The sequence below is a fragment of the Engraulis encrasicolus genome, chromosome 14 (genome assembly GCF_034702125.1).
Source record: "Engraulis encrasicolus isolate BLACKSEA-1 chromosome 14, IST_EnEncr_1.0, whole genome shotgun sequence".
NCBI lineage: Eukaryota > Metazoa > Chordata > Actinopteri > Clupeiformes > Engraulidae > Engraulis > Engraulis encrasicolus.
The window spans coordinates 39,644,954-39,657,453 of NC_085870.1; the positions used below are offsets into that span (position 1 = coordinate 39,644,954).

General features: G+C 46.4%; 1 protein-coding gene across 4 annotated transcripts in view; it reads right to left on the reverse strand.

Moving 5' to 3' along the window:
- Positions 1-12,500, reverse strand: part of kcnab2a (potassium voltage-gated channel subfamily A regulatory beta subunit 2a) — a 174,071-nt gene that overhangs the window by 8,406 nt on the left and 153,165 nt on the right. For all 4 annotated transcript variants that reach the window (XM_063215720.1, XM_063215718.1, XM_063215719.1 and 1 more), the window contains 7 exons: positions 12,389-12,433; positions 11,456-11,500; positions 10,293-10,336; positions 9,085-9,171; positions 4,807-4,892; positions 3,049-3,169; positions 2,613-2,707 (listed from right to left, as the gene is read on the reverse strand). In XM_063215720.1, the coding sequence (XP_063071790.1) occupies positions 2,613-2,707; positions 3,049-3,169; positions 4,807-4,892; positions 9,085-9,171; positions 10,293-10,336; positions 11,456-11,500; positions 12,389-12,433 (523 nt within the window). The remainder of the gene's footprint in view (positions 1-2,612; positions 2,708-3,048; positions 3,170-4,806; positions 4,893-9,084; positions 9,172-10,292; positions 10,337-11,455; positions 11,501-12,388; positions 12,434-12,500) is intronic.

Here is a 12,500-nt window from a genome sequence, read left to right on the forward strand (position 1 = left end):
ACTAAGTTAGGAGAAGACTAGTACTCTAGGCAAGAGGTGGGATGGTGTGGTGTGGTGTGGAGGACTTAGGGGGTTGTGTGAGGAGCCAAATGACCAACAGGTCAGAAAATGTTAATTTGGTTGAGTCACTTTGAAGCTTTCCATGATGAGGTCATATTTTGCCAACTATTAAAGCCAACATTGAGAGGAGAGAACGGGTGGACGATAAGGGAAGGTGGCCTATCAAGGCGAGGTGAGGGACATTAGGCGGAGCCCAATTGGATATGAAAGAGAGGCGCGTGCGTGTGTCTGCCGGGGCCGGGACTAAAACACCGTCCCAAAGACCCCTTTTGGTAAGGCACAAGTTTCATTATCAACAAACGTAGACAGTGGCAAGGGACCTTTTACTCTGTGCAGGCCTCCCTAGACCAACCACGGGCATCATGGGATAAAAAGGCGAGAGAAAGAATAAAAAATACCAAGAGCGCGCCCGTCGAGGTCTAGGGGTGCCCGGACAGGTGCATTCATTTTCTTTTGTCTCATAGGGGGACACAACACATCAACACCCACAGGCATACAGTACACAACACATACGTCACAGCAGAGAGAGGAACAACACTACTCCAAAAGAAATATGAATGGCCCCCAAGTAAAACAACAACAACAACATTTGGTACAGTAAGTGGTGTTAATAAGGAAGGAAAGGCACAGACAGAAGGGTGGCACTATAGGAACACAACGAGAGCAGAGCCAGGAGAAGTAGAGGACAATACAATGAGGACAGTCATGGTGGAGCAGTCACTCAGAGAAGCAGAGGAAGACGGAGAGAGAGAGAGAGAGAGAGAGAGAGAGAGAGAGAGAGAGAGAGAGAGAGAGAGAGAGAGAGAGAGAGAGAGAGAGAGAGATGAAGAGAAAGAGATGAAGAGAAAGAATAAGAGAGGAGATACACTATGGAAAGGAGGGCACAGTAAGATCATGTTAGTCGTGCTAATGGCAGCATGGCGACGATGTCAGAGGTGAGAGATGTGAGTCAGAGATACGAGGAGTGTGAGAGGAACGTGTGAAAGAGGCAGTCATGACACGTTTGGAAGAGGAGGCAGAAATACCAAGACAGGGAGGAGAGAGGCATTTTTCTGCTTTGGTAGTATGGCGACTGCAACTCAGAGGTAAAACATGAGTGAAGTAGGGAGGGGAGGCATGTGTGTGTGAGATGGAGAGATAGGAGAGAGAATGGAAAAGAATGAGAGATAAACAGAGGGGTATGTAACATTTTAAAAAGAGATGGATGAGAGCAGAGACCAGAGTATTAGTGAGAGAGAGCGAGAATGTGAGCGAGAGCAAGAGAGAGAGAGCGAGAGCGAAAGCGAGAGAGAGAGAGAGAGAGAGAGAGAGAGAGAGAGAGAGAGAGAGAGAGAGAGAGAGAGAGAGAGAGAGAGAGAGAGAGAGAGAGAAGGAGAGAGAGGGAGAGAGAGAGAGAGATGATTAGGAGAAAAAAACTGTGAAAGCTGAATGAAAAAACACAAAGAAAATAAAAAAGAACGACAGAAGAAAGGAGAACAAGTGGAAATGGTCCATCACATCAGTACAAAGGGAACACAAAAGGCTTAGTGGAGGAGGAGAAGAAGAGAGAAGAGAAAAGGAGGAGTGTAGTACACCCAGGCATGGCACTGCACATCTGAAAAACACCACAGTCAAGTCACTAGGTTAAAACATCACATCACATCACAAACACCACAGTCACTACTGAAGGAGAGGTACCACTCAAGAAGTGTACAGCATGCAAGGAACAAGAACAAGGCAGAAAGAAAGATGACAGATTGAAATTGAGGGAATGGGAGAGGGAGGGAGGAGGGGAGAGAGAGAGAGAGAGAGATCGGAAGATTTGTGGAAGAAGGAGATATCAGCCTGATCTCCAAAAATTCCGTGCTCCTGGACACGGATGTTAAGGACACAAAATCTGTGTCCAGGAGCACGGATTTTGCCAAAATTCCGTGCTCCTGGACACAGAATTGTTTTCTGTGATGGGCACACGGAAGTGCTTTCTATATTCCCACAGCACAGTGTTAACTCTATCATTAGAAAATACATACCAAATGCTAATACTAAGCAAAATAATGCTATAGGAATTTAAGTTGTGCCCTGACCAAAATATTCCCTAACCTTAACCTGTCATAAAAGACATATTTTTGAGAAATACCTTTTCCAGTTGATTGATAGGCTATCAAATTCATATAATGAACGAAAGAATACTAGCTGTGCCCAGACCAAAACAATCCCTAACCCTAACCTGTCAGTAAGAAATGTTTTTTAGAAAAAATATTTGACTGAGGTCAAAGACTGTGGAAACATAGAGCTGTTCTGTGTGTCCATCACAGAAAACAATTCCGTGTCCAGGAGCACGGATAACAATTCCGAGTCCAGGAGCACGAATTTTGGCAAAATCCGTGCTCCTGGACACGGATTTCGTGTCCTTAACATCCGTGTCCAGGAGCACGGAATTTTTGGAGATCATGTTGGAGATCTAGTAACAATGGCCGTGAGAGAGTAGACACCCAAAGGTAAGATGGTAGGGCACAGGTGCAGGTACATAGAGGAGAGGGTTGCCAAAGCGATGAGAGCAGACTGGGCGGTACCTTTAGAGAGGCGCGGGAGTAGGGCGGCACCCCACTGTCGTATTTCCCTGAGATGATCCCACACGCCAGTGGAGACCAGGTCATCGCCCCAACACCTGCACGCACACACACACACAGAGAAAGAGACAAGAAGACCACACAAACGCAGACAGTGAGAGGCAGGCGCACACGCAAGCACACGCAAGCACACACACACACACACACACACACACACACACACACACACACACACACACACACACACACACACACACACACACACACACACACACACACACACACACACACACACACACACACACACACACAAACCCATGTAACAGGCATAAGTGTGGAGGCAGTAGGGAGGAAGTTTAGCCTCTTCTCCTAAGACTGCTGGTGACATACCACACAAGGCTCCTCAGAGCGTGGTTCGTTGATTGGTTTGTGTGCTCACCTATTTTGTGAAAGAGTTCTGGTAGCTGCACCTCCACCTTCTCCCTCTGGAACATGTGGTACTCGGCCTGCTCGCAGATGGGCGGGATCTGGTTGAATTGCCGCGCTACAGAGTACGCCTCCTGCAGGCGGGTAGGATCAATAACAACAGACAGTCACAGATAAGCAAGAGTGCAATTAGGTTACAATACCTATAAAAAGTCTACACACCCCTGTTCAAATGCCAGATGTTATGTAAAAAAATGAAAGAAAGACAAATGATTTCACAACTTTCTCCACCTTTCATCAAAACTATTAACCTGTACAATGCAATCAAAAAACAAACTCAAAGCTTTTAAGTGAAAACAAAGACATTACAAAAAACTGAAATTACCATGTTAAATAAATATGCACACCCTTTAACTAAAAGATTGCTGCAGCACCTTTGGCTTTTATTACAGCACTCAGTCTTCTAGGTTGGGAGTCTTATCAGCGTAGCACATCTTAATGTGGCTCACTCCTGTTTGCACTGGCACTCCAAATCTGACAGATTGCGAGAGCATCTACTTTTTATAGCCACTGTATGCATGGGCTCACCGTGTTTATCAACACGGTATTGTGAGGAGGGGCAAGACACTGGCAGCCAACCACGTGAGCTAATATTCTGACCGTCATCGGTTTCCAACAATCAGAGGTTGAGTTGTGTGCAGCTAGTGTCGCGCAGCCAGGAGAAAACTAAAATGTAGAACCCATGTATATTATGTAGCATGGTGCGGTTATGTCTGGGGTGAGCGTACAAGTCTGCTGAGCTGCTGCAAGCCAGCGACAACCTACTTAACGCTCAAAACGGGATCAGAGACACGCTTCCGGTGTATGTGTGTGTGTGTGTGTGTGTGTGTGTGTGTGTGTGTGTGTGTGTGTGTGTGTGTGTGTGTGTGTGTGTGTGTGTGTGTGTGTGTGTGTGTGTGTGTGTGTGTGTGTGTGTGTGTGTGTGTGTGTGTGTGTGTGTGTGTGTGTGTGTGTGTGTGTGTGTGACAAAATAGTTAACACATCCAGACTAAAAGATGAATAAACACAACAAACACCCCTGTTTTTCTGGTGAAAACTTTAGGGAAAGAATTATAGTGTTTTATATAAGTTTGCTCGGTGACCCTGGGCGACTGCATTTCAGAATTCTTCATTTCATGCTAGTGATTGGTCCCGCCCCCCTGAGCGCACAAGGGGGCTGATTTAATTGGCCCCGTTACCGTGGTAATTCGTTTTTAAGGTGTTGAAACAAAACGTAACGGGAGGCAGAGTGTGGAGGAGAAGCAGCGAATGAAATGGAGGACTCTGGAGGGCTGGTCTAGAAGTGAACTGGAGACGAGTTTAGGAGACGCAAGTCTGGAGACGAGCAGGACTCTAAATAAACTTTTTTCATCACCAGCCAAAATGGCTAGTAGATCTTTATCTTACTAGTCACATACACAGTCACTAATGGGTCAAATTGGCTAGTTAGTTGGTCTTTTCTACCAGCCAAATTGATTTTTCACCAGAATTTGGCCAGTTGGCTGGTGTTAATTTAGAGCCCTGGAGACGAGCATATGAGAAGAGAAAGAGTTGGGGAGAGGCAGGGAAACAGGAGAACGGTGGATAAATGAGAGGGAAAAAAGAGGCAGAACAGGGTAGAGTGGGAGAATAACATAAGAGATAGAGGGAGACAGAGAGAGGGTGATGGAAAGAAAAAAGAGAGGGAGAGGTAGAGATGGAGGGAGGTGTGGACTGGGGTGTGTTATCTCACCATGATCTCCATGGGACTCCAGCGCGACGTGCCCCAGTACATCGCCATCCCTTGGTTGATCACATGGGTCATCGCTCGCACCGTTTCTGTCAAGACACACACACACGCACGCAAGTGCACACACACACACACACGCACGCACGCACGCATACGCACGCACAAACACACACACACTTAGAAGCAACCAGGTTTGACAGATATACCGGTAATAGTGGGCCATAAAAGGATTTGTTGGCAGGCTGCCACAACAACACCCTTTAATATCAAGCCCCAAAATATGCATCTGCAAATACAACTTGGAACAAACTTTTCCCAATTGCCTTTGTGCCCACTGTGTGTATGTGTCTGCGTCAATGTGCCTCTAAGGTAATTGTTCCTCCCGCGCCTGTGCGTGTGCGCGTGCCAGTCCATGTCTGTGTGTGAGTGTGCCTGCGTGTGTGTGCCTGCGTGTGTGTGCCTGCGTGTGTGTGTGTGTGTGTGTGTGTGTGTGTGTGTGTGTGTGTGTGTGTGTGTGTGTGTGTGTGTGTGTGTGTGTGTGTGTGTGTGTGTGTGTGTGTGTGTGTGTGTGTGTGTGTGTGTGTGTGTGTGTGTGTGTGTGTGTGAGTATGTGAAATGCTTACTCATGGCTCAAACTAAATATGCCCCCAGAGGAGAGGACAGTCATTTGGTGTTGAATGAGTCATTGACAATGATTCACTCTCAGATGCATAAATGCACATCCCATCACCCATCACAGGGTCAAACAGCAACGAAAATAAACAGGGGAGAGGTGGACCGAGGATAAACAGAGAGAGAGAGAGAGAGAGAGAGAGAGAGAGAGAGAGAGAGAGAGAGAGAGAGAGGAGTGAGTAAGTGAGAGAGCGCGCTAGAGAGTACAAGAGTGTGCAAAAACTGCAAGTGCGCAAAAGATAGAGAACAAGTACCTGTAATAGAGAAAAAAAAAGCAGAATAAATGCTTGAAAGAAAGGGTGATAATAAAATTGAAAAAAAAAGAAAAAAGCTTCCCGAAGGTGAAGTAATGAGGGCACCAGACATACTGGTTCATCACTCAGGAAACAAACTAGACTTGAACTGATGACACATTTGAAGAACTAACACTTTGCTGCACAACACCCCAATCTGCAAAACAGCGATAGACAAAGTCTTTAAAGTAGAAACTTGGAATTTGATTCCTTTAGGCAAGCTTTTTCCACACACAATAGCTGTATGTCTCCTACTGTGAGCAAGTTTTCCTTTTCATCCATCCACTGTCCTTAATCCTACCACTAATATCACTGTCAACAAAGAGCCAACGTGATCCATGAAACTCTAATAAGTGTGTGCCAGTTCTGCCAAGTCTAGACAGCGTAATGAGGCACAAATTAAATAAGGTGAATCGAGAAGAGAAGAGAAGAGAAGAGAAGAGAAGAGAAGACAAGAGAAGACAAGACAAGACAAGACAAGACAAGACAAGACAAGACAAGACAAGACAAGACAAGACAAGACAAGACAAGACAAGACAAGACAAGACAAGACAAGACAAGACAAGACAAGACAAAGAGAAGAGAAGAGAAGAGAAGAGAAGAGAAGAGAAGAGAAGAGAAGAGAAGAGAAGAGAAGAGAAGAGAAGAGAAGAGAAGTGGCAATACAGACAGCCACAGCCAGGGCTGGACTGGGATGAAAAAGCAGGCCGGGCATTTCTAGTCAAGACTGAAGGTTTGTCAGCATTGAGGGAGACAATGAAAACTGTGATATCAGATTCAGTTATCTATTACGAGCTATTTTGACCACAACAGCCACAATTAATAGTTAAATCTAACTCGGAGAGGTCAGCTGTAGCGGCAAGAGGACTGATATCACTGCACTGAGGGGATGAAAAAAAGGCCAAAATCGTCAACAGTCCACCTGGCAAACGCCCTGTATGCTTTATGGCCTATCCAGCCATGCAGATAGCAGTAGTACCTCCACCTCCATCACTCTGGGCCCCAGCCAGCCCTGGGACCCTCATCTCTTCTGCGAGCCACTGCCCACATTATTCCTCATTAGCCAGACAGGGACACATTAGAGCCTCATTAACGTGTTCTGCTTTAGCGGCCGGGCCTGGGGAGGGGGTGGAGGGCATTGTTGAGTGGGGAGCATTAATGGACTATTGCTCGCAGTCATTTTGTGACTCTTCAAAAGTCGTGGTCCTTCAGAGAGTGTAACTCTGTTCTACGGAGTGTCGCGTGTTTGGGTGGCAAAACCAAACCAAGTGTCTGCCCTTTTCTTAAGCCATTCTGTGAATAACCTTGTCACTCGGGCACCTGAGGCGAATCCATCACTTCTGAGGCCCGGCTGTAATGGATGTCGGAGGCAAGTTAGAACATTTCGGTTTTGGCACCACTCACAGACTGGAAAACGTGTTTAATCAGTCTTGAAAATACCAAAAAAAGAACACCTGAATAGCAGTCATTGATGATGAAACTCTTTGCCAGGCTACTGAAGCAGCCTAGTTCTTTGAGAGTGCTAAACCTGTCTAACTGGAGTCTTGGAGAAAGAAAGAATTCATGTACCTTTCAATTTATCATCTCCGTTTCACAGCAGACTCAGCCACTGAAGTCTCTCATAATATTCTCCTCCTACCGGTCACGCCCGACTGACTTTACTCATTACAATCGCATGCTGCTCTTGTCTGTGAATTGGGGACAAGTTTCATGTGAGCGAATCCTCATTAGTGATGGGTCCTCTAATGGCATGTGAGGGGAGAGAGAGAGAGAGAGAGAGAGAGAGAGAGAGAGAGAGAGAGAGAGAGAGAGAGAGAGAGAGAGAGAGAGAGAGAGAGAGAGATAGAGAGAGAGAGAACGTGTGTCTATAAGCGAATAAGCGAATGAGAGAAATGGCGTGAGGGTACCAGATGGCGACCAAACAGACGGAAAACTTACAGAAGGTAAAACAAGAGTAAAATGAGCAAATGAACTGAAGTGAGAAGAAGTACTGCAGTGAAGCTTAAGGTCATATGACAGTGAAACTCTTGGTGAATTCCTGAAATGGTCCAGCATAGCAATATAAAGGAAGAGCAGCACTGAAGAGAAGTACAAGAAATGCTCACACAAACAAAAACTAGACTCCAAGGGGAATGGGCTGTGTGTTTTACGGGAGAAAGTCAGGGTTTGTGTATTTGTTTGTCAGAGAGTGAACCTCTGTGCAGGGCCGCTGACAGCATTAGCCGGGCCCAGGACAAAGGGCCCCCTACCCAATGCATACAATGTAATGGGGACCCAATTCTGGGCCCCCTATCTTCCTGGGCCCGGCAGAACACCCCCTTTGTCCCCCCTGTCGGAGGGCCTGCCTCTGTGTGTGGGTGTGCATGTGTGTGTGCGCCGGTGCGTGCATACACTTGTCTGTTGGAAACAAGGATGGAGTGTATGCGTGCGTGTTTCAATATGTCTGCCTCTACAAGAGAAAAGCAGCCAGATGGTCAGAGGACTGCAGGCCACTGGCCTCATGAGAACTGAGAAGTTTATAAAGGTCATCACCAGGAGATGCACAATGACCAGAGAGAGAGAGAGAGAGAGAGAGAGAGAGAGAGAGAGAGAGAGAGAGAGAGAGAGAGAGAAAGAGAGATAGAGGGAGAGCGAGAGAGGGCGAGAGAGACAGAGAGAGACAGAGAGAAAGAGAGGGAGAGAGCGAGAAAGAGAGGGAGAGAGCGAGAAAGAGAGGGAGACAGAGAAACAGAGAGAGGAAGACAGAGAGACAGACAACCACAGACAACGGTCCAATGGTGACGAACAGAATCCGTTTTTTCCCATCACACCAAGCCTCCAGTTTGCAGCAGCTACAGGGAGCAGGAGTCCGGAATCACAAGCAGGACCTCCCACTCTGACCCCCCACTCTCCACAAAGCAGAGCTGAAGGGCCGTGTGCACTAGGCTCAAGGCACAAGGTACTAGCCACAAGGTACTAGGCACAAGGCCGTCCTGAGGTGAAGGCTCCAACACAGACACATAGAGGGGGAGGTGACGTCTCTAGAGGACCTTCAGGTACAGTTACACCAAAATCCAGCTATAAACTGTACAATTTCTCTAATAATAATCTGAATAGCTGTGCATTGTCAGTAGTGGGCCATGAGTAAATTTAGAAAGATGTTATACTATGCCGACAGATAAATTAAGACATTTCGTTGCAGTTTAGTGTGTGCGTGTGTGTGTGCGCGCCCGCGTGTGTGTGTGTGTAGTGAACAAGTGTGTGCGTGACAGAATTGACAGAGAAATGGAACAGACAGAGAAACATTGATGAACTGCACTAAAGTTGTAATGCTTACCTTCCATGGGTGTGTTGGGATCTGGTCTATTTGCAAACACGACATCCACATACTCCAACTGCAATCTGTCCAACGAGGCTTTTAAACCTACAACACAGAAAAACACACATGAAAGGTGAAACAATTTCATAGGTGTCAAAACATTTCAAAACATAACAGTATTCAGCACAGTATGTATTGAACTGTATAGTCTGCTTGACAGACTAAACCTCACTGGGCAGGTGATGTTTATGAGTCTTAAGTGTGATCCAACTGTGAAACGGGAGGGAGCAAGGGCCAGATGTGTTAGAATACGTGTCGCTGCCTGGACAAAATATTCAAAGATAAATTCTCATCACTCTCAGAAAAACACTTATAACTGACAACACTCTACGGGAGTGTCACCGCCAGAGAAGGTTTTGAGCTTGAAAGTCTAGACATCATAAACGCTTCTTGTCCCAAGAGAAGACCTTGTGTATCGCTTTGTTTGTCTTTCAATAAAAAAAATACTGCATAAGCAACAACAGTAGCCTTCAAATGTAGCCTTGCTTTGTCTCGTTTCTGACACACACTCTTTCTCTCTCGTTCTCATTCTCTCTGTGACCATGATCCAGGATTGATTCAGGAGCCTCTGGAGAGTACATAGCGAGGTCGTTACGGGAGGATGGGATCTCATCTCATCACAGCAGGACTAATATCAAGGCTCTGCAGAGGCCTCTCAGTCATAGTCTTGTTGTAGTGCTTCGTCAGCAGAAACCTTAAACCACTCCTGATACCAAAGATATTACATTGTACCTCTTCAACCCTCTCGGCTGATACCCTAACTCGCGCTCGCTCTCGCGCTCGCTCTCGCTCTCTCTCTCTCTCTCTCTCTCTCTCTCTCTCTCTCTCTCTCTCTCTCTCTCTCTCTCTCTCTCTCTCTCTCTTTCTCTCTCTCCCTCCCTCCCTCTCTCTCCCTCTCCCTCAAGCGTTCTCCTCAGGGCCTTGGACATCTAATTAGTAAGGCTTTCATCATGTGCTTATCATACCACAGCTCTGCAGGGGGACCAGTGCTACCTGCCTCTGATATGGGCTGGCTCCAGGGGATCCAGAGGCTGTGTGTGTGTGTGTGTGTGTGTGTGTGTGTGTGTGTGTGTGTGTGTGTGTGTGTGTGTGTGTGTGTGTGTGTGTGTGTGTGTGTGTGTGTGTGTGTGTGTGCGTGTGCGTGTGCGTGTAGGGTTTATACTTACCTTCTATTATATGTTTTCTGGATAGCCCTCTTTCAGTTTCTGCCCTGGAGAGCAACACAAGGAGACAGGAAATGAACAACAATCCTATAAACCCATGAAACCGCCTTTTTGGTCCTCCGTGAGCCAAGCAACATCAAGAATTCTGTTGTAATAAGTATTTAGCTGTAAAGGTATGCCTGGTTAAAGGCTGTTTTCCTCATTCAGCATTCTTGTTTCTTGGGTTAGGTTTACAATGGCATAGTACAGGAACGGCTTTCGGCATTCGGTATTCATACGGAACATTTCATATTTTGTGTAAAGCAAGATGACTTCACATTCCTAATGTGCAGTGCTATTCTGCAATGCTTGAAAGTTTACATGTACCACAATTTCACACATGTAGGGCACAATGCATACACACATGCACACACGTTTAGAGGGCTGTGTGCACCATATGAACAGCGTTGTTTGTATCGTGAACTGTCGGTTTCTGCGAGGCAATTGGACACACAGACACGACTGCAGAGCTTGAGGGTCACATTGGTAAGGAGCATGAATTCTTGGTGTTATCTGGCATAAAAGCTACTGGCAGGTAGCCTGACAAGCCAGCCAGATCTTCTCAACTTATTCATAGGGCCAAATAAGTAGAGAGGGTGTGGCTTGTCAGGATAACTGTATTTTTGGATTTCTTTTTCCTTTTTTTACCAAAACGGGAAGACAGCGCGAAATAAGTAAAAAAAAAAAAATAGGGAGTTTCCCAAGAAAAACGGGAGGGTTGACAGGTATGCTTGCAAGACGGGTCACCTGAGAAGCTCGGCCCTGTGCATCAATAAGAGATGGTGCTCGCCCGGGCCCCGGCCAGCAGGTTGTTTTTGAGCAGAGTACCAGTAGCGGCCATGCATAATGTATTGGCTACAGTGCACCCTCAATGACTAAACATGAGACGTGCTGCTGGCAAACTTCACACTAAGACACACATACACATCCACGCAAACGCACACACACAAAGATACAAACACACACACACAAAGATACAAATGCACACATACAAAGATACAAACGCACACACACAAAGATACAAACACACACATAAACCCTCTCTAAGACACACAACCACGCATGCTAACATTTTGACAAGAAACATGCGCAAAGAGCTGAAGGAAAAAAATAGGAAGGTTACGTACTTTCCACCCCAGAATATTTTAGTTGTGATGACTAAACTGGATCGCCTGCAAAAGAACAAAGCAAACAGAAAAAAAGAGGAATAACTTCCATTTCAAATGTTGACAGTCATCATACAGCATGTACACATTCACATGGTGTCTGTCTTCATCATCATGTTTACTGTACAGGCTCTAGTCTTTAGCAGATGAGGGTGGCCTGGCCTGCACTGATACTGATGAGGCCTGACTGCAAACATGACTAAGCTGAGAGACCCTGTAGGCAAGCCACACACACAGACACACACGTGCGAACACACACACGCACACGCGCACACACACACACACACGCACACGCACATGGACACGCAACTCAGGCGCCTTTCCAAGTTGCCCCTTCTGCACTTGCGTCCGCAAACATGAAGTACAAGCGCACACACATACTCCGTCCAACACACCAACCAACGCACATACAAACTGCGGGGGTAGAGAAGAGAAGTGTGTGAATTGAAAGTGTCTGTGTGTACGCAAACCATGCACTGCATACATAACTTAGGGGGAGTTTGCTGGGCAGGAATAGGGGGGCAGCTGGCACATTGTACCAGTTGAATAAATCATTCAGTGTAACCCACTGAGATACATACACGGTCGCTGGCGTAACCAATCATTCTCTCTCTCTCTCTCTCTCACAATACATAATCAACACACACACACACACACACACACACACACACACACACACACACACACACACACACACACACACACACACACACACACACACACACACACACACACACACACACACGCACGCACGCACGCACACACACACACACACACACACACACACACACACACACACACACACACACACACACACACACACACACAATCAGAGATAACCACACTGACAAGTAAACAGCAAACAGATAATAGACAAGCAAACAGGCAGTTTACCTCCATCCTTTCTTCTTAATGACGTTACCGAGTACAACCTCCGCCCTGAGAGAGACAGCAGAGAGAGACAGAGAGAGAGAAAGAGAGAGAGAGAGAGAGAGAGAGAGAGAGA